The sequence below is a fragment of the Stomoxys calcitrans genome, chromosome 3, assembly GCF_963082655.1.
Source record: "Stomoxys calcitrans chromosome 3, idStoCalc2.1, whole genome shotgun sequence".
Lineage (NCBI taxonomy): Eukaryota > Metazoa > Arthropoda > Insecta > Diptera > Muscidae > Stomoxys > Stomoxys calcitrans.
Window position 1 is genome coordinate 78,942,010 of NC_081554.1, and position 20,304 is coordinate 78,962,313.

At 40.7% G+C, this 20,304-nt stretch overlaps 1 protein-coding gene across 1 annotated transcript in view; it reads left to right on the top strand.

Annotated features, from left to right (window-relative positions):
* LOC106088897 (mucin-5AC) overlaps window positions 1-13,149 on the top strand; it is a 40,450-nt gene extending 27,301 nt beyond the window's left edge. Inside the window, exons 3-5 of the mRNA XM_013254604.2 lie at window positions 3,162-3,242; window positions 3,323-5,764; window positions 10,212-13,149. Of these exons, the coding sequence (XP_013110058.2) occupies window positions 3,162-3,242; window positions 3,323-5,764; window positions 10,212-12,010 (4,322 nt within the window). The 3' untranslated portion in view covers window positions 12,011-13,149. The remainder of the gene's footprint in view (window positions 1-3,161; window positions 3,243-3,322; window positions 5,765-10,211) is intronic.
* Window positions 13,150-20,304: the final 7,155 nt, after the last annotated feature.

A 20,304-nucleotide genomic window follows, 5' to 3' on the forward strand; every position in this document is an offset into this window, starting at 1 on the left:
TCCGAATTGGCTGTAATTTTGCACTATATGTTTTGTTGTCACTTCTAATAACTGTGCTAAATATGATTTAAATCGGTTCATAACCTCATCTTGATTTCTTGAGCCGCTGGAAGGGGCAATTTTTATCCAATTTGGCTGAAATTTTGTATGAGATTTTTTTTATGACTTCCAACAACTGTGCTTAGTATGGCGCAAATCGGTACATAACCTGATACAGCTGTCTTATAAATCAATCTGGGATCTTGACTTCTTGAGCCTCTAGAGGGCGCAATTCTCATCCGATTTTGCAGAAATTTTGTACAATGGTTTCTCTCATGACCTTCAAAATACGTGTCGAATATGGTCTAAATCGATCTTTAGCTTGATGCAGCTCCCTATAAACCGATCTCCCGATTTTGCGTCTTAAGCCCATAAAAGGCGCAGTTTTTATCCGAGTGGACTGAAATATTGCACAATGATTTCTAAAATGTTCAGCATTCAACTCATTTATGGTTCGAATCGGATTATAACTTGATAGAGTTCCAATAGCATAACAGTTCTTTTTCATTATTCTTTGTTTGCCTAAAAAGAGATACAGCTCAAAGGACTCGACAAATGCGACCCAGGGTATATACGATTCGGCACGGGCAAACTTAGCACGCTCTTACTTGTTCTGGATACATTGGTAGCTCTGGCAGATCTTTACTCCAAAATCGACAATTCTGCTTATTTTCGTACCCATTGAGCCAAAAATTAGCTTCGTCGCTGAATACAAGAAGCGCACTTTGAACTTTCTTAACAGAGAAGGGATTTTTTTAATTAAATTCAATAATTTGCAAGCGTTGTTCGTTTGTAAGACAATTAATGGTTAAATAATATACCAAACTGAGGATATTTGACAATGAAACAAAACACGAAACGTGCGTGAGCTGTTTAAACCATTGTTGCCAAAAAGATAATAGCTAAAAAATCAAAATAAGAATTCATTAATCATAAAAGAAAATTAAAATGTTGTCTAAAATTTCGGGTCAAAATTCATTAAACCTTTGTCCTTAAAAAAAATAATTTAGAGCAGCACGGGACTGAGCAATATTTTGTGTTAAGGCAATTTTTCAAACAAAAGACCTCACGCAAAATTTCAGCCAGATCGGATAAGAAATGCGCCCTCTAGAAGCTTAAGAAGTCAAGACCTAAGATCGGTTTATATGGCAGATATATCAAAACATGGACCGACTTGGCCCATTCCCTATCTCAATCGACCTAAAAACAAGTATTTATGCAAAATTTAAAGCGTATAGCCTTATTTCTTCGAAAGTTAGCGTGCTTAATCTGTGAACAAAAAAAGAGTAAACCCAAAACCAGAACATATATTGTAGACCCCATCCGGTTTTTTTTTTTTGAATTTTTGAGCATTACCATGCAATGAAATAAATAGGGAAATATAGCCTAAAATTAAGATTTGAAAGACCGACAAAATTTTGAAATGTGGAGATGACCAAATTTCGGAGCCTGCTAAATGGCGCCCTGACTACCTAGGACCTTAAAGTTTTGCACACGATCTCGTTAGCAACTCAGCTATTATCATTCGTAGTTTAAAGGATTTATATATGCCAGTTCTCCAACGACAGATTTTTATACCCTCCACCATAAGATGGGGGGTATACTAATTTCGTCATTCTGTTTGTAACTACTCGAAATATTCGTCTGAGACCCCATAAAGTATATATATTCTTGATCGTCGCGACATTTTATGTCGATCTAGCCATGCCCGTCCGTCTGTCCGTCCGTCCGTCCGTCTGTCTGTCGAAAGCACGCTAACTTCCGAAGGAGTAAAGCTAGCCGCTTGAAATTTTGCACAAATACTTCTTATTAGTGTAGGTCGGTTGGTATTGTAAATGGGCCATATCGGTCCATGTTTTGATATAGCTGCCATATAAACCGATCTTGGGTCTTGACTTTTTGAGCCTCTAGAGTGCGCAATTCTTATCCGATTGGAATGAAATTTCGCACGACGTGTTATGTTATGATATCCAATAACTGTGCCAAGTATGGTTCAAATCGGTCCATGTTTTGATATAGCTGCCATATAAACCGATCTTGGGTCTTGACTTCTTGAGCCTCTAGGGGGCGCAATTCTTATTCGATTTGAATTAATTTTGGCACGACGTGTTTTGTTATGATATCCAACAACTGTGCCAAGTATGGTTCAAATCGGTCTATAACCTAATATAGCTGCCATATAAACCGATCTTGGGTCTTGACTTCTTGAGCCTCTAGAGTGCGCAATTCTTATCCAATTGGAATGAAATTTTGCACGACGTGTTTTGTTATGATATCCAACAACTGTGCCAAGTATGGTTCAAATCGGTTCATAACCTAATATAGCTGCCATATAAACCGATCTTGGGTCTTGACTTCTTGAGCCTCTAGAGTGCGCAATTCTTATCCAATTGGAATGAAATTTTGCACGACGTGTTTTGTTATGATATCCAACAACTGTGCCAAGTATGGTTCAAATCGGTTCATAACCTAATATAGCTGCCATATAAACCGATCTTGGGTCTTGACTTCTTGAGCCTCTAGAGTGCGCAATGCTTATCCGATTCGAATGAAATTTTGCACGACGTGTTTTGTTATGATATCCAACATCTGTGCCAAGTATGATTCAAATCGGTCCATAACCTGATATAGCTGACATATTAACCGATCTGGGATCTTGACTTCTTGAGCCTCTAGAGCCTCTAGAGGTCGCAATTATTATCCGATTTGTCTGAAATTATGTACTACGGATCTTCTCGTGACCATCAACATACGTGTTTATTATGATCTGAATCGGTCTATAGCCCGATACAGCTCCCATATAAATCGATCTCTCTATTTTATTTCTTGAGCCCCCAAAGGGCGCAATTCTTATTCGAATTGGCTGACATTTTACATTGGTCTCTAACATGTAATAATATAATAATAGCAGAGCAAATCTTTTCTTTTATCCTTTTTTGCCTAAGAAGAGATGCCGGGAGAAGAACTCGGCAAATGCGATCCATGGTGGAGGGTATGTAAGATTCGGCCCGGCCGAACTTAGCACGCTTTTACTTGTTTTCTACTTATTTTCGTTTCCTTGCATTGTGCCAAACAACATTTTATAATCAAACTCAATTTAATCATTTATTTTTTCCTTTTAGTGTGCGTTAAAAACGGAACCGTCTACAAATCTGGATCAGCTATGTCATCGTCAAATCTCTGTAGCTACTGCTACTGCATCGGTAAGTTTTGTAGCCTTCAAAACAAGCTCTATTTCATTTCTTTTTTAAAAATGTTCCCTGTCTTCACTCTTTCGTCTTAGGTGGCACCGAGAAATGTGTTAAACCCAAATGTATGCTCCCCTTGGAGGGATGTAAGCCTATATTTGTTGACTCAACCTGTTGTCCGGTACGCTATGACTGCAGCACCAAACAGACAGGAAAATCTTCGCAAGAAGTGCGTTATCGCAAAACATCCAACAAGCATTACATGCGAATGTCGCAACGATTGCAGCGTAATCGTGGCTGTACAGTGGGCCAACAGTTCTATGCCGAAGGACAGAAAATGAAATCGGATAAAGACAAGCCATGCGACATTTGTTTCTGCATACGAGGGCAGAGAAAATGTGCTCCCAAAAAATGTGCACCAGCATTGAGGAATTGCATACCAGTGGTACCCAAGGGTCAATGTTGCCCTTCCAGTTATGACTGTGGCAGTCAGCGGGATTACAGGAGATCCCAGAATTCTAGGCAATTTAATTTATTCTCTATGCTCTTTGGCAAAGATGAGGACCAAGATCCCAGTGCTGCTTCAGAAATAGACGTTCAATATCCACCAGATAGGCATCCGGAAGTGGTGGAACACTCTGTAAAAACAAAACCCACTAGCCCTTTGGAGTTGACCACAGAGAAAAGTATTTTTGACACTTTACGCGAGGGTTTGGAATTTATCGATAACAACAACAATCAAATGCTGCAGGACAACTTGGATTTGGTAGGTGCTCAACCATTGCCCACACCCATCCCTTTGGGTTTGGTAGAGAAACCTAGCGCCACCACTGAATTAAATTTTTTGGACCTTCTCTTGGGTCCTTCCGAAAAGAATGCCGAAGAAAATTCCTCAGAAGAAAGTCAAGATCAGGCAAAAACAACATCAACGACAGAGGCAGGTTTATCTTGGGTCGACTTGTTATTGGCACCCGATGAGGCGGAGGCAGCAGTTAGTTCAACAGTCTCGGATAAAATTGATCTTCTTGATGCTTCCACTGTAAAAGATATGACAGATTTTGATGGCACAATCTCCATAGATCGTGTCGATGCGCATAATTACACGGATGTAGAGGAAAATTTAGGTGTTCTCAAGGCGGAAGATCAAGAGAAAGATTTCATTACCACTACCGAGGGTGAAGCAAGTAGTGAGCCGATGATAGGCGAAGATACAACCCAAACCTTGCCAACGACGTTAACCGAGACCACAGAGGGTGTTAAATCCACAGAGCCGATTCACTCGGAAATCAGCAGCAGCACTAAGGTACCCGCTAAGGTTAACACAACGCAAAACCACAAAGAAGAGCACAATTCAGTTAGTTCCACCGAAACTGCAACACACATAAGTTCCACTATGCAATCTGAAGTGGCCTACAAAACAGAAGTTAGCCCACATAGTGACCAACCTGTTGTAGTAGCCCAAGAAAATGTCACAACAATGAAACCCAATAAGGAGCCTGACTTTTTGACGGCACTTCTAGATGGTATTACAGGCATTTTAGCCAATGACAATCCAGTGCGGAATACAACAGCTGTTGGTAATCAAACTATTCATAAAATTCCAGCGGCAGTTGGGCAGCTGCCTACCCCTAAGCCAATGCCTTTCTTCAAGCCTTTGCCCACAGATAAGACCCACAATCGCATCAATTCTAAAATATCCAATTTAACTGTGAAACCTCCCATGATTTCGACCAAAGGTTTAGTAAATTCAACCTTCAGGCCTTTGCCACCACATTTAAGTAAAAATCCTATCATACCCATTTCGGAGAGTCTTTACACTTCAACCAATGCACCAGTTGCAATAACCACTAGCAGTACATCACCGCCTATTTCGAGCACAACTTCAAGTTCTACCTCCTCGGCTGCGGCACACTTAACGCCATTACTGTCTACTACCATTAAACCGTTGGTAATCAAAACAAATCCCACCATATTGGAAGCTGAACCCCTGGATAGCAGTGCTGATCACACCCTGCCTCCAAGTCTACCCAATCTAAAAATCATACCATTTTTACCCACCGATGCTGTGAAAGCAGATCACAGCAAACCCCCGTCCTATGAATTTTATCATCATGCGGCAGGCCCAACCTCAAGAATCGACTATGACCAATATGAAGATGCCAACATATATCCCTCGATAACTGAAAAATATCCTCTCTATCCTGATCTTGAAGATGGCAGCAAGGCCGAATACATTTACAAATTCAATGTAGAAGGTCCTGATTCCTTGGTCTCATCGACAGCTGGCAAATTTGATGGCAACTTAGGTTCTCCAGCCTTTGTGAAATATGATTTCGTAGCCGCAGGCAGACAACCGCCGAAAGGCTTTTCGCCGCCTACAAAAACCGAAGGTGGATTTGTACCCAAAGATCCCTTGTTATTGTTAGACGATGATCACGATAATGTCAGTGTGAATGTTGGTGACAGTTATCAGGTAACACAGCACATCATAGACATCACAACATCGGGTGATGTTCTCAATACTACGAAAGTTATAGGTGAGTACATTTGCATGGCCACTATCCATGGATGGTAGTATATTGATTTCATCATTTCGTTTGCACGACATTGAAGGATCAATTTTCGACCTCACAAAGTATATATTTTTGATTGTTGTGTTATGAGTCAAACTTGTTGGTTAGGTTGAAAAGAGGGTGCAAATAATAATTCGCCCATGCCACTATAGACATTGTGATGACTTCTTTTCTCAAAAATAATTTCCTGCCTAAAATGACGTTTATTCTATTAAATATTGCAAAACGTCACTCACATTCGACTTAGCTTAGGTTAGGTTGAAAAGAGGGTGCATATATTAATCCGCCCCATGCCACTATGGACATACACCTAAGCCAGTAATCGGCTTCTTGTGCGCTCTAAATACTAAAAAAGTAACCTCTAAAAAGAAAATTTTTCGTCGCCCACTCCCGGTCTACGTCGACCCGAAAGGCTTCGGGTTAACGAACTCTATTGACGGCAGTCCTCTGGCCTTTTCCGCCAAATCGTCTACCCAAAACGATGCGAATTTTGCCATCCTCAGAGAAGGCGTTAATCTCCTTCTTACACTGCAAGACTGTTCGTGACCCTACCGTCCTGGTTGTTATTGGCCTTATGGCAATTTGACTGTCGGTAAAGATGTTCACACTCGACGTCCTCGCGTTAGCACCGCACCACTTCACGCATTCTGCGGTCGCCCGGATTTCCGCCTGCAGGACCGTATTATGATCAGGCAGTCTAAAACAGATCTCAGTCTCAGGGTTCTCAATGTAGACCCCCAGGTCTACTTTGTCCTCTAGCTTTGATCCATCCGTATAACATGATTTTCCAGATAGCAATACTAGGGTTCCGTCAATCCAAGACTGTGCCGATGGCAGCAGTGCCTAGCACTAGTCTTCGAGGTTCGTCTCAGGTATCCCATCGGAAAGCTCTTCCCTTCCTTCCAGGTTTCCAATCGTCACCTCCATTATACCGTAATGGTATGAGCTGCTCCCATCCACAATCCATTCTCCCATCGCCTTAAGCCTCCGCAGTGGCAGTGAAGTTGAGGGTGTATAGAAGAGGTGGGATTGAACACTTGTCTGTGGAACTATAGGGCACATATCAAAAGTCTGACGGCTTGCAGTAGACTGAAAATACCCCTGCCACAATCAAAACAGAAGGGGAAGGAACACAACAAGCCCTGTGTGGGTGGGTTATCTGGTTGGACTGGGCTAATGGTGTGCGCCAGCGGAGAAGGACGGAACTCAAAGGGTACTGAACTCAGGAGGCGAGGCTCACGCACGAGTGTTGGAAAATCCTCTGATGGCAGAAGGATTTGACATTGTTCTTATTCAGACCCCACGGGTGTGTGGAGGAATGGTACTTGGAGTAAGAATTCCTGGATTCAAACTATCCAGGGGAATTGGATAGACAGAGCCTGTATTCTTGCAAAGAGTAGTCTAAAAGTTAAGTAGTCCGTCGCTAAGCACTGAAGATTCAATATTAGCCAACCTTCAAAATAATAAGTCTCATTACTGGCAGGCTTTCTTAAGTATGGCACAAGATTCAGAGATGCCACGTTCAAGCCAAAGTTGCATGTAGATACCGTTTCTGCAGGGAAAAGAGCCTCATTATGGGAAGGGGGGCTAAAACAAATCACTAGATGTGAGGATGCTCGGATATCAACGATTTGTTATAAAAGAAATAGACCGACATTTATTACCGGAAACAGACAGGAGGTACTGCCTTTGTTTCAGGGAATATCAGCGTAGATTTATTCTTTGTCCTCGGCCCACACCTCCATTCACCCTTAGTTCCTGGATGAGAACAACCTCAAATCCTGCTACCAAGATGAGATTTCTTCCGCATCCAGACGCCGTTGAGAAAGCAGACGCATTATTCTTCCTCAGGGCACTGGACACACGTCGAGAACGATTCTTCCTCTGATCTTTCCCCAGTTGCTGCTGTCGAATTACCTTATAAGTCACCTCCTTTGCCGCTTGCGTACACCTTGACCTAATCATGCAGAAAGACCCTTCAAACAGAATGACCCTTCAAACATCTTTGGTATCGATGTGTGCGCCATTGATGGGGAAGGGTATCTACCAAAGGCCTCCACAAGACCATTCATTTATGTTTTCAAGACACACTAACATTCATAGAGTATTGTATGAGAGAAATGAGAACTGAGTTAAGCATAACATTGTATGAGAGTATTGAGAACTGAGTTAAGCAGATAACAAGACACGAAGACAATGAGGTGATTAAAAGATAGATTGATTCAGATTTCAGTTAGTGCACCTTGTATGTATTTGGGATTCAGACAAAAATATTTTTCTTGTTGTCTTCGGTCATAGTACGAAAATCGTACGAAGCCAATGGGTTGATTTGACAAAAGCATGGGTAAACACACACACTGACGTGCGTTACTTGAGATAGATAGAAAATGACAGCGAGACGCTTTCATATGACTCATCTCCTATCCCTTGCTAATAACCGCTGCCATCAAACCTTTCTTAGCGACTTTTGCATAGGTTCTCGGGCGCCTCTTGGGGATGGGATGTTCAGCAGATGGTCGCTATCTTTCGTATGACTGCAGTACCGTTGCAAAGTTAGGGCATGGACCATCCAGAGTGGACCGGCGAACTTCTTATTCCCGACGCCATGTAAGGGGATCTCTCCTCTTGTTGGTGAACTTGCAACTCAACGAAATAGTGATCTGAGGCCCATCAAAGTTCATTTATTCTTGGTCGACTTAAAACTCTAAGTCGTTTTAACTATGTCCGCCTGTCTGCCTCTCTGTAGAAAGTACGCTGACTTTCATGTAGGACGATTAATACCTGTTATTAGTGTAGGTTAATGGGATTGTAAATGTGCCAAACCGGTCCATGTTTTGATATATTGGTTGCCCAAAAAGTACCGCAATTACTTTTTGGGCAACCCAATACATAGCTCCTAAACATACCGATCTCCCCATTTGACTTCTTAAGGCTCTAGAAGGCGCAATTATCCGATTTGACTATCCGATTTGACTGAATTTTGACAGAATTTTGCTCTTATGTTGAGTCCAACTACTATACCGAGTGCGGTCCAAATCGCTTTATTACTTGGTATAGCTCACATATAAACAGATCGCCCGGTTTGACTTCTTGAACATCTAGATACATCAATTATTATCCTATTTGGCTGAAATTTTGTTTCGACTGCCAATATACACGCAAAGTATTTCCTAAATTTAGTCATAACTTGATATAGCTCCCATATGGGCTGATATGATATGACATGTTGAGGGCACAAGCACTGTCGGATTTGGCTGACATTTGTTTACGTGGTTTTTGTGTGACTTCTAAATGTCGTAACAAGTAAAGTCCACATCGGTACATAAATTGTTTATTTTCAGAAACGTCTACAATGCGATCCATGTTGGAGGGTAAATGAGATACGGCCCGGCCAAACTTAATTTTACTTGTTATTATACCCACCACCATAGGATGGGGCTGTACTAATCTAGTCATTCCTATAGTATACAATATATTCTTGATCATATCAACGTTCTGTGTCGATCTAGTCATGTCCGTCCGTCCGACAGTCCGTCCATCTGTCGAAATCACAATAGCGGCCGAACGCGTAAAGCTGTCCGCTTCAAATTTTGCACAGTTACTTTGTATTGATGTGGGTCATTGGGGATTGCAAATGGGCCATTTCGGTTTAGATGTAGATATAGCTCCCATATAAACCGATCGCCTGATCAGACTTCTTGAGCCCCTGAAAGCCGCATTTTTTGGCTGAAATTTTGCACATAGTATTCCGTTATTATTTTCAACAATTGTGCCAAGTACGGTCCAAATCGGTTTAAAACCTTATATAGCTCCCATATAAATTAATCTCCCGATTTGACTTCTTGAGCCCCTCGAAGCCGTAATTTTTGTTCGATTTGGCTGAAATTGTTTTGTTTTGACTTTAATAACTGTGCCAAGCAAGGTCTACAACCTGATATAGCTCCCATATAAACCGATCTCCCTATTTGAATTCTTAAGCCCTTACAAGACGCATTTTGCGTGCGATTTGGCTGAAATTTTGCATGTGGTGTTCCGTTATGATTTCAAACAACTGTGCTAAGTACGGTCCGAATCGGTCTATAACCTGATATAGCTCTGATATAATCCGATCTCCCGATTTGACTTCTTGAGCCCTTACAACCCCCGTTTTCTGTAACGTCATCCGGTCCAAATCAGTCTATAACCTGATATAGCTCTCATTTAAACCGTTCTTTCGATCATAATTGCTCGGTTCCTAAAAGCTTTAATTTTAGCGGGTTTGAAAGAAGTTTGGTATGTAAAATAAAATTATGCCCTTCAACTAAATTATATTTTTTAGCAAAATACATGATGATTCCGCCCGTCCCAACTTAGCACCCTTTTACTGGATTTTATTTCACTCAACATTTTTTTTCTTTCTCATTTTCCACAGAAATCACAACACCGGATCCGTTCAAAGATGTCATACGCACAGAACTACCACCAGATCTCACATCACTAATTGAGGACAAACTGAAAAATTTGATAGCCCATTCGAATACAAGTTTGCCCCAATCCTCAAATGATGAAGTACAAATCTCCTTCGACATGAGCATGGATGACAAGCCAATTCCAACAATGGCTCATTTCCATAAAGATGCAATTGATCGCAAGGACACAGTGATTGACAAGCCAAACAAAAACAAGGAAGATGTAGATGAAGTGTTATCCTCACAATCCACACCAGAGGATAGTGACCAAAAGGCGGGTAATAACGGGGAAAAGGTAAAGGAGTTGGCGGCGACAGAAACTCACGCAGACGAGGTTAGCTCTGTGACCGTACCACCGTTTAAATCCTTGCCACAGGCCGTTGTGCAACACATGGATATGGAAACAACAGCAACAACATTTATAAGCACAGCAACAACAACCACAACAACGGAAACTACAGCGCCACTCTCAACGTCAACGGCAAATTTGCTGGCCAAACAACCTACAATGGAGTCAGCAGCAATCAGTGCGCCCAACAAAAGGCCATCATTCCTTAAGAGTAATCGCAATAAAACAATTGCCAGTGGAGCAGCAGTGACAGGCACATCGAGCAACAAATTCAAACAGCCACAATTGAAACTGACCAAAAACAAAGTAGCGGGCACTCATGTGCAGCCAAATGCAACGACAACAGATACAAAGATATCGCCCTCCTCGTCGTCGCTGTCATTTGGCGCAGCATCATTGTCAAAGGCAAAGGCCAATGCAACGCGACGTGTAACAAGTCCTAAACCGACAAGGCACTATAAACCCACCTTTAGGCCTAAAACCGCTGCATCAACAACAACCACCAGCCATCCGGCATTAAGGTTGGCCAATACCACAACAAAAACGATCTACACAAACAAGGGAACACCAGCACAACGAATAAATGGGACAAATATTGAATCAAACGGCGCATCGAAGAACACCAAACGTACTGGCAATCGACCAAAAACGAGTAACCAAAATAAGAAAGCCACCATGAATATTCCAGTAAATGCAACCGCGACAGCAATCTCAACGTCAACATCAACAACAACAACTGCAGCAACAACGTGGCAACCGACAACAATGAGAACATCTACCATAATGTATAGGACATCTTCATCGCCATCACCATCAACATTGCCAACTCCGCGACCAGTATCAAGCACGGCACATCCATTTTTAATGTCACCCTTTGACAAATTGCCCTTCATGGATGCCAGCTTTGAAGTGAAACGCAATTTCACAACACCTTCGTTTGTGACTCCCAGCCAAAAATTTGTGGTGGCCACAGGATATGAAGATTCGTCAGGCTCAGCGTATTCCCTTAGCCCATCTTCGTCTGCTGAAACGCCCTCATCCATGTTATCGTCCCATTCTTATACATCAACGTCTGGGAACCATGTCAAATTATTGGGCACCTCAAATCTCCACCCATCTGGATTGCCAGCCAGCCCTCTGCTGGCCGAACCCCCTGCCCAACGTTCACAGCCACAAACTGCTATAGTGCAGGGCCACACTGCGGAGGTGTCAACATTGCCGCCACGCCAAACCACTCAGCAACAGTCGGCGCTGAATCATTTAATTGATCCCAATGGTATTTTAAAATTAGCTGGTTGTAATATTTACGGTCGCATGTATAGGGTTGGTCGCATCATTCTCGAATTGTCCTCCCCCTGTCAGGAGTGTCGATGCACCGAGATTGGTGTGAAATGTGCACCACTGGATTGTTAATCTGGTCATCGGCATTGGAGAATATCCGTTTGTATACCCCGCAACACCATTGATTTGCTGTTGTTGTTGACAATGTATCCCTCCATTTAGTATTATCGAGAACTACGAGGAGATTTGTGGCAAGGACGGGCATTGCTATTTTAAGTTCAACTTACTACAAATGCTTTAAGGATTAATATAATATTTATATTAGAGAGTAGCAGTTTTTAGCTCTTAAGTCTAAGTTTAGTTGTATATTTTAAGGTTTAGAAATTAAACACAATTACTGATATCCTTAAACTTTTAGTTTTCAGAAAAAAAAAACTCAGATTTCTTTTTTCACAGTTTGGTCAAAAAGTGTCTTTTCTAAATTGAATTTAGATCATTGGATTCCTTATTGTGTTTAATTTTCAGTTTTAACCACAATTCATGTTTCCCATAGCTTAAACTTTCTAAATCAAACAAAGACTTTTTCTAAGCTCTGGTTAGAGTGAAGAGAAATGCCTTCTATCTCTGTTATAACATTTGCAAATTACTTTACTTTCATTGACCTTTACAGAACATTTACTTCTCTAACTGACGTAGAATCGATTTCCTTGCGCCTCGTTCTTCTTCGCTCATTACCCAATCTCTGATACCCTGTTTCGCGATATCTTTCTCCACTTGGTCACTCGATCAGAGCTTTGGTGTTCCCCTTTGCTTTTTCTATTACTACCTGAACAGGGCCCGCTCCTTCTGCGCCTTCTTAAACTCTCTAATATCTTTTTAGGCTGGGGACACTTCACCCTGAATGTGGATATCGAATTCGTGCGACTGTAGCCTATGTCCGCCTAGGACGTTGAACGCCTGCATTCGAATCCTGGCGGAACTTCTGATAAAATTTAAAGCGGTAGGTATCCCCTCTTAATGCTGGCGACATTTCCGAGGTACCATGCTATGCATTGTCATGTTAAAACTTCTCCCCAAAGAGGTGTCACACTGTGGAACGCCGTTTGGACTCGGTTATAAAAAAGGTGTGTTATCGTTGATAAACTCAACTTGAATCGAAAAGCACTCATTAATGTGTGAGAAGTTTGCCCCTGCTCGGTTCCTGGGCAAATTTTTACTCTACTCCCAAATCCCTTTCTTTTGAGTCCCATATTGCCGTATTGGTAAATAGTTCGGGCTTAGGGGGTATTTCGATCAGTTGACCATTAAAGTAAATATAAGATTCGTGTTCTACTTTCAGAAAAATTTCATATGAGTCCCATAATGGCATGATTAGTAAATAAGTTGTGTTTGTCGGTGGGGTGAACTCCAGAGTTTTTGTCCCAAAATGAATATAAATTTCCCGAAAATCAATAAATTTATTAACCAATTTCGAAATTAAGCAGAACGAGTCCTGTTAAACCCTTTGTTCCGAGTATGGTCAAGATTAGGCTATATTTGGATATAACTGCCATATATACCGATCTCCCGATTTAATTTCTTTCGACAACAAGAGCACGTTTATTACTCGATTTTGGTGAAATTTGACACAGTGGGCTACCTTAAGCTCTTCAATATCCGTGTTGAATATGGACCAGATCGGTCTATATTTGGATATAGCAGTCCTTAGGCCTATAAAGATGCATTTTTAACCGATGAATTTGGTATAATAATTTGTGTTAGACCCTTACATAGCCATTCTGAATATGATGGAGATCGGACTACGAGGGTTGCCTTTTATATTTGGATGTAGCAGTTCTTAGGCCCTTTGGGACAGTGAGTCCGTCCGTCTGTCCGTCTTTCTTTTAAAATAACGCTACAGTCTTTAAAAATAGCAATATCTCTATTTTTATGGACTGTAGCGTGACTGTAGCTAAAACTTTGCTCAGATTCTTTTTTTGTCCCTAAGCAGGTTAAGTTCGAAAATGGGCTATATCGGACTATATCTTGATATCGCCCCCATATAGACCGATCCGCCGATTAAGGGTCTTAGGCCCATAAAAACCACATTTATTATACAAGTTTGCTGAAATTTGGGACAATGAGTAGTGTTAGGTCCTTCGACATCTTTCTTCAGTTTAGCCTAGATCGGTCCAGAATTGGATATAGCTGCCATATAGACGGATCGTCTGATTTAGGGTCTTAGGCCCATTAAAGCCACATTTATGGGACGATTTTGCTGAAATTTTGGACAGTGAGTTGTGCTAGGTCCTTCGACTTTTTTTTTCAATTTGGCTCTGATCGGTCCAGATTTCGATATAGCTGCCGACTTTTTACTTGTTTAAATTTAATACCAATTTTCTAACGGACACAACCATCCGTTTTAAATTTTGATCGCTGATTGGTTTTACGCAGATGATTGTTCAGTTATTTTATTTTATTTTATTTTATTTTATTTTTTTTTTTTGTTGAAAATTTTTTTTTTTTTTTAACTTTGCATCTTGACCAAAAAATTGAAACTGTTAGAGATGCTCCTATTTCTAAGGCTATTTTACGTCTTCAACTAAGGTTAACTGTTGTCTTGTCCCAAAGTCAATTTTCAACTATATCTTGAACCTCATTTCAACGATATTGATGAACGGTATAATGAAGATCAACTTCATTCTCGAATCTTGACTTCTTGAGCCTATAGAGAGCTCAATTTTGGGTTGCCCAAAAAGTAATTGCGGATTTTTCATATAGTCGGCGTTTACAAATTTTTTCACATCTTGTGACTCTGTAATTGCATTCTTTCTTCTGTCAGTTATCAGCTGTTACTTTTAGCTTGCTTTAGAAAAAAAGAGTAAAAAAATATATTTGATTAAAGTTCATTCTAAGTTATATAAAAAATGCATTTACTTTCTTTTAAAAAATCCGCAATTACTTTTTGGGCAACCCATATTATCCCATTTGGCTGAAAGTTTGCATCAAGCGTTCTCAGCCGATTTGGCTGAAATTTTGAATGAAATGTTTTAGTTTGACAATCGAAATTAGTTCATAACCTGGTATAGCTCCCACATAAACCGATTTCGGATGAAAGGAAAGGAAATGTTTCCTTAAAAAATTGGAAAATTTGAAAAGTTTTGCTCGAATCTTAAAATTGGGAAAAAAATTTATATCAGTGTATGATGACAATTTTGACACTTTATTTGCGTGATGATCGCACATTGTTTCATGGCGTGAAGGAAAAGTGATACCCACAATACACCCGAAAATATTTTTAAATTTTCATTCAATGCTATAGATCATTTTGATTGTGGTAAAGAATATCATAAAATCTATCCCTGCTTCATTGTTCATAATGTTACAAATAAGATAATAACTAGAGATTAAGTTTTTTTTTAATATTATTTAAGCTGTACATTTAAATTATTTTTATATCAATCTTTTATAAAATTGCACAAAAATTAAAATTTTTAAAATAAAAAGAAATAACGAAACCATACAATACTGCTGTTTTTTTATACCCACTATCGGTTGGGGGATATTCATTTCATCACTTAGTATGCAACACATTGCAATTTCCATTTCCAACCCTACAAAGTGTACATATTCTTGATCACCGTAAAAATCTAAGACGTTCTTCTGTCCGTCTGTCCGTTCTCTCTGTCCGTTCTTCTGTCTGTTGTAATCATGCTACAGTCTATAAAAAGAGATATTGCGCTGAAACTTTTTTGTCCAAAGGCAGGTTAATTTCGAAGATAGACTTCATGGGGCTATATCGGACTATATCTTGATATGGGCCCCATATAGACCGATCTGCCGATTTAAGGTCTTGGGCCCATTTAAGCCAGTTCGGCCGGGCCGAACTTTGGATACCCACCACCTCGGGTATATATGTAAACCACCTTCAGTCAAAATATCGTGAAAAATGCATACCTTATGTCCCACAGCAGTTATATTGAAATATGTTCCGATTTGGACCAAATAAAAAAAAGTACAAGTCACTGTTCAATTGCGTATAACAAAATATTGATATATTTAGTAGCTATATCTAAAAATAAACTGATCTGAACCATATACGACACGGATGTCGAAAAGCCTAACATCACTAACTGTGTCAAATTTCAGTGAAATCGGATGATAAATACGCCTTTTATGTGGCCAAGACTTTAAATCGAGATATCGGTCTATATGGCCTTTTATGGCTCAAAACCTTAAATCGAGAAATCGGTCTTTTTGGCAGCTTTATCCAAATCTGAACGGATCTGTGCCATATTGAAGGAGTATGTCGAAGGGCCTTACACAACTCAGCAAAATCGAACAATAAATGTGCCTTTTATGGGCCTAAGTCTTTAAATCGGCGAATCAGTCTATATGGCAGCCAAATTAAAGAAGGATGTTGTGTGGCCTAACACAACTCACTGTCCCAAATTTTAGCAAAATCAGATAATAAATTTGGCTTTTATGGGTCTAAGACCCTAAATCGGCAGATCGTTCTATATGGCAGCTATATCCAAATCTAGACCGATCATGGCCATATTCAGGAAGGATGTCGAAGGTCCTAACACAGTTAACTGTCCCATATTTCAGCAAAATCGGATAATAAATATGGCTTTTATAGGCCTAAGACCCTAAATCGGCCGATCGGTCAATATGGGGGCTATATGAAGATATAGTCCGATATAGCCCATCTTCGAACTTAACCTTCTTATGGACAAAAAAAGAATCTGTGCAAAATTTCAGCTCAATATTTCAACAGACAAACGGACAGACGGACGGATATGGCTAGATCGTCTTAGATTTGTTCGTTGATCAAGAATATATATTCTTTATAGGGTCGAAAATGGAAAATTCGATGTGTTCCAAACGGAATGACAAAATTAATATACCCCCATCCTTCGGTGTTGGTTATAATGATGCCGTTAATGGTTTCAAGCGTTGCCACTAGAACTTTATTTTACAGTTTTCCTCACTATATGCAGATTCCTCCTCTTTCGTCTGTTTTTCTGCAACGCTTCGCCGACGGTTTATTATATGGAGTTTGACAGCATTCAGCGTGAAAATCTAAACAGAATACCCTGCTTTACACTCCATAAAGGCTCAATACATCTTTCAACATAAAACCAACACAACTATCAGTTGTTAAGTTACAAAGGATAAAATTCAATGTGTATGTTTTTCTACTCAACATTCATTCTTATGAAGAAAAATTGTAGTTTAACAGTGGTGTTTAAAAAACCGCAACCCGAAAGAAAAAAGAATTCAGTCGGTCACTTTTCTTAAATAACACAAGTTTAAAGCCTTCTTTTAGGCGATTCAAAACCAAAGAACAACATTTTAGAACACCTCAAAAACTAAGTCCATCTAGAGGCAAAATTTACTGTTTAAACCATCCATGGTTGCTCAAATTATTAATATAACAAAGTGGTTCAGGCATTTAAAATACTTTCAGTCAGCATAAAGTAACCAAGGCCTTTTCACTATATAGCCAAGTACGGACCTCTACCAAAACTTTCGGTTCCCACCAAGGCATTTATGTCGACTCTGAAAAATTGTTGTGCAGAATACAAGTTGGCGACAAACATCGATTTATGGTTTTGGCCGAATTTTAATCATTTTTATACCCACCACCGAAGCATGGAAGCATATTCATTTTGTCATTCCGTTTACAACACATCGAAATATAAATTTTTGACCCTATAAAGTATATATATTCTTGATCACCGTCCGTCTGTCTGTTGAAATCACGCTACAGTCTATAAAAATAGAGATATTGAGCTGAACCTTGGCACAGATTCTTTTTTTGTCCTAAAGCTGGTTAAGTTCGAAGATCGGCTATATCGGACTATATCTTGATATATATCCCATATAGACCGATCCGCCGACATAGGGTCTTAGACCCATAGAAGCCACATTTAGTGTCCGATTTTGCTGAAATTTGGGACAGTGAATAGCGTTAGGCCAGTCGATATCGTTTTTCAATTTGGGCCAGATCGGTTTGGATATAGCTGCCTTATAGACCGATCTCACGATTTGAAGTTTTGAACCCATAAAAGGCGCATTTATTGTCCGATGACGCCGAAATTTGAAACAATGAGTTGCGTTAAGCCCCTCGACATATTTCTGCAATATGGCAAAGATAGGTAAAGATTTGGATATAGCTGCCATATAGACCGATCTCTCGATTTAATGTCTTGGGCTTATAAAAGGCGAATTTATGGGGCAGTGAGTTGTGTTGGGCCCATCGACATCACCTCTTCAATAGGGGCCAGATCGGCTCAGATTTGGATACAACTGCCATATAGAGCGATCTCTCGATTTAAGGTTTTAGGCCCATAAATAGCGCATTTATTGTCCGATGTTGCCGAAATTTGGGACAGTGTGTTAAGTTAGGACCCTCGGCATCGTTTTTCAATTTAGAGCAGATCGGTCCAGAATTGGATATAGCCGCCATATAGACCGATATTTCAATTAAATGTCTTGGGCCTTAATTGCCCGATTTCATAGAAATTTGAGTGAGTTGTGTTGGGCCTTTCAACATTTTTTTCGACATCCGTGTTTCGATATTACTTTACTATACTTGCTATGACAGAACATTTGTTCCACTAGCCGAACGTAGAATAACGTTTCAAGGGCCTCGATCTTCCGCGCTCATTCTCAAATCTTTGTTACCAAGTTTCGAGGTGTCTCCCACCACTTGATCTTTCCATTGGACTATTGGTCTTCCCGGTTTGCGTGTACCCCCGGCCGACACGGGATAACTATGTGCACCACACAGGCTGGAACTTTGAGCTCCGCTTGTGTGGCGTCCATCGTTATCACGGGAAGTTTAGCTGACAGCTATAGGGCGTGTCCACAGGTTCCGAATGGTGGAAAGCTCCGGTTTTATGCGGAGTAGCTGCAAATGCGGCCGCGGGCAGTCAGCGATTTTCGAGAGGAGAGTCTCAGTGAGGAATCAGGTGGCACTGGCTCTTAATTAAATACTGAGTGCCAATGATACTCGAGATGACAAGGCGAGTTATTGGCGCCTTCAAATAACCAATGGCCAACATCAGCGTCTCTTCCCAGGTTAGGGGCGAACGTTGGATCTTGGAGCTAGCGGCTCACCACAACGAGGGATACATGTGCAATCCCACAAAACCCATGCGGTTGTGGCGCTGGGTTAGTAACCCGCCCCCGGAAAACTATGAGAAACAAAGGAGTAGTAAAAACCGACCACCTACCGTTGACGACCCACACAAACGAAAAAAGGACAAGATTTGCGGATCTGCACCTGGAATGACCGCACTCTTTATAGAGAAGGTGCAATACACGCCATTCTCCGTCCATCGCCTTATAGGGTGTGCGATGGACTGGGAATGGCGTCACTACAACACCAAACGGTGACGAACTATACTATAGCTGCCATAACACGAGGCATGAATTTGACTATGGATTTGTTGTTAGTCGGAGAGGCTAGCCACAATTCGCATAAATGCCAAATTCTTCAACATCAGCCTTATTTGTGCCCATGCCCCGACGGAAGAAAAGAACGAGCAGACCAAGGATATTTTCTACGAGCGCCTAGAGAGAATATGATCGCTGCCCCGCCCATGATATTAAAATCGTTCTGGGATATTTTATTGGGAAGATAGGGAAGGAAGACATTTTTGGTCCAACAGTCGGAAAGATGGCAGCGGTATACTCGACTGAAACAACCTCCTCCAAGAAACCCAAGGTACGACCAAGAGTATCGAGATGCTACTGAAGCCAAGAATGCGACATATAGAGCAACCCTGCAATCAGTAGCAACGCAGAAAATTTCCGCGTCGAATTTGGTCCCAATTTCAATATAGTTGCTATCGGGGCATAAATTAACCATTTTTCACCGGATTATAACGAAAGGTGGTTTACACATATACCCGAGGTGGTGGGTATTCAATGTTCGGCTGGGACGAACTTAACGCATTTTTATACCCTCCACCATAGGATGGGGGAATACTAATTTCGTCATTATGTTTGTAACTCCTCGAAATATTCCTCTGAGATCCCATAAAGTATATATATTCTTAATCATCATGACATTTTAAGTCGATCAAGCCATGTCCGTCCGTCCGTTCCTACGTCCATCTGTCTGTCGAAAGCACGCTAAGTTACGAAGAAGTAAAGCTAGCCGCTTGACATTTTGCACGAATACTTTTTAATAGTGTAGGTCGGTTGGGATTGTAAATGGGTCACTATAGGGCGCAATTCTCACCCGATTTAGCTGAAATTTAGCATGAGGTGTTTTTTATGATTTCCAATAATTGCGCTAAGAGTGTTTCAAATCGGCCCATAACCTGATATAGCTGTCATATAAACCGATCTGGAGTCTTGACTTCTTGAGCCTCTTGAGGGCGCAATTCCTACCCGATTTGGCTGAAATTTTGCATGAGGTGTTTTGTTAT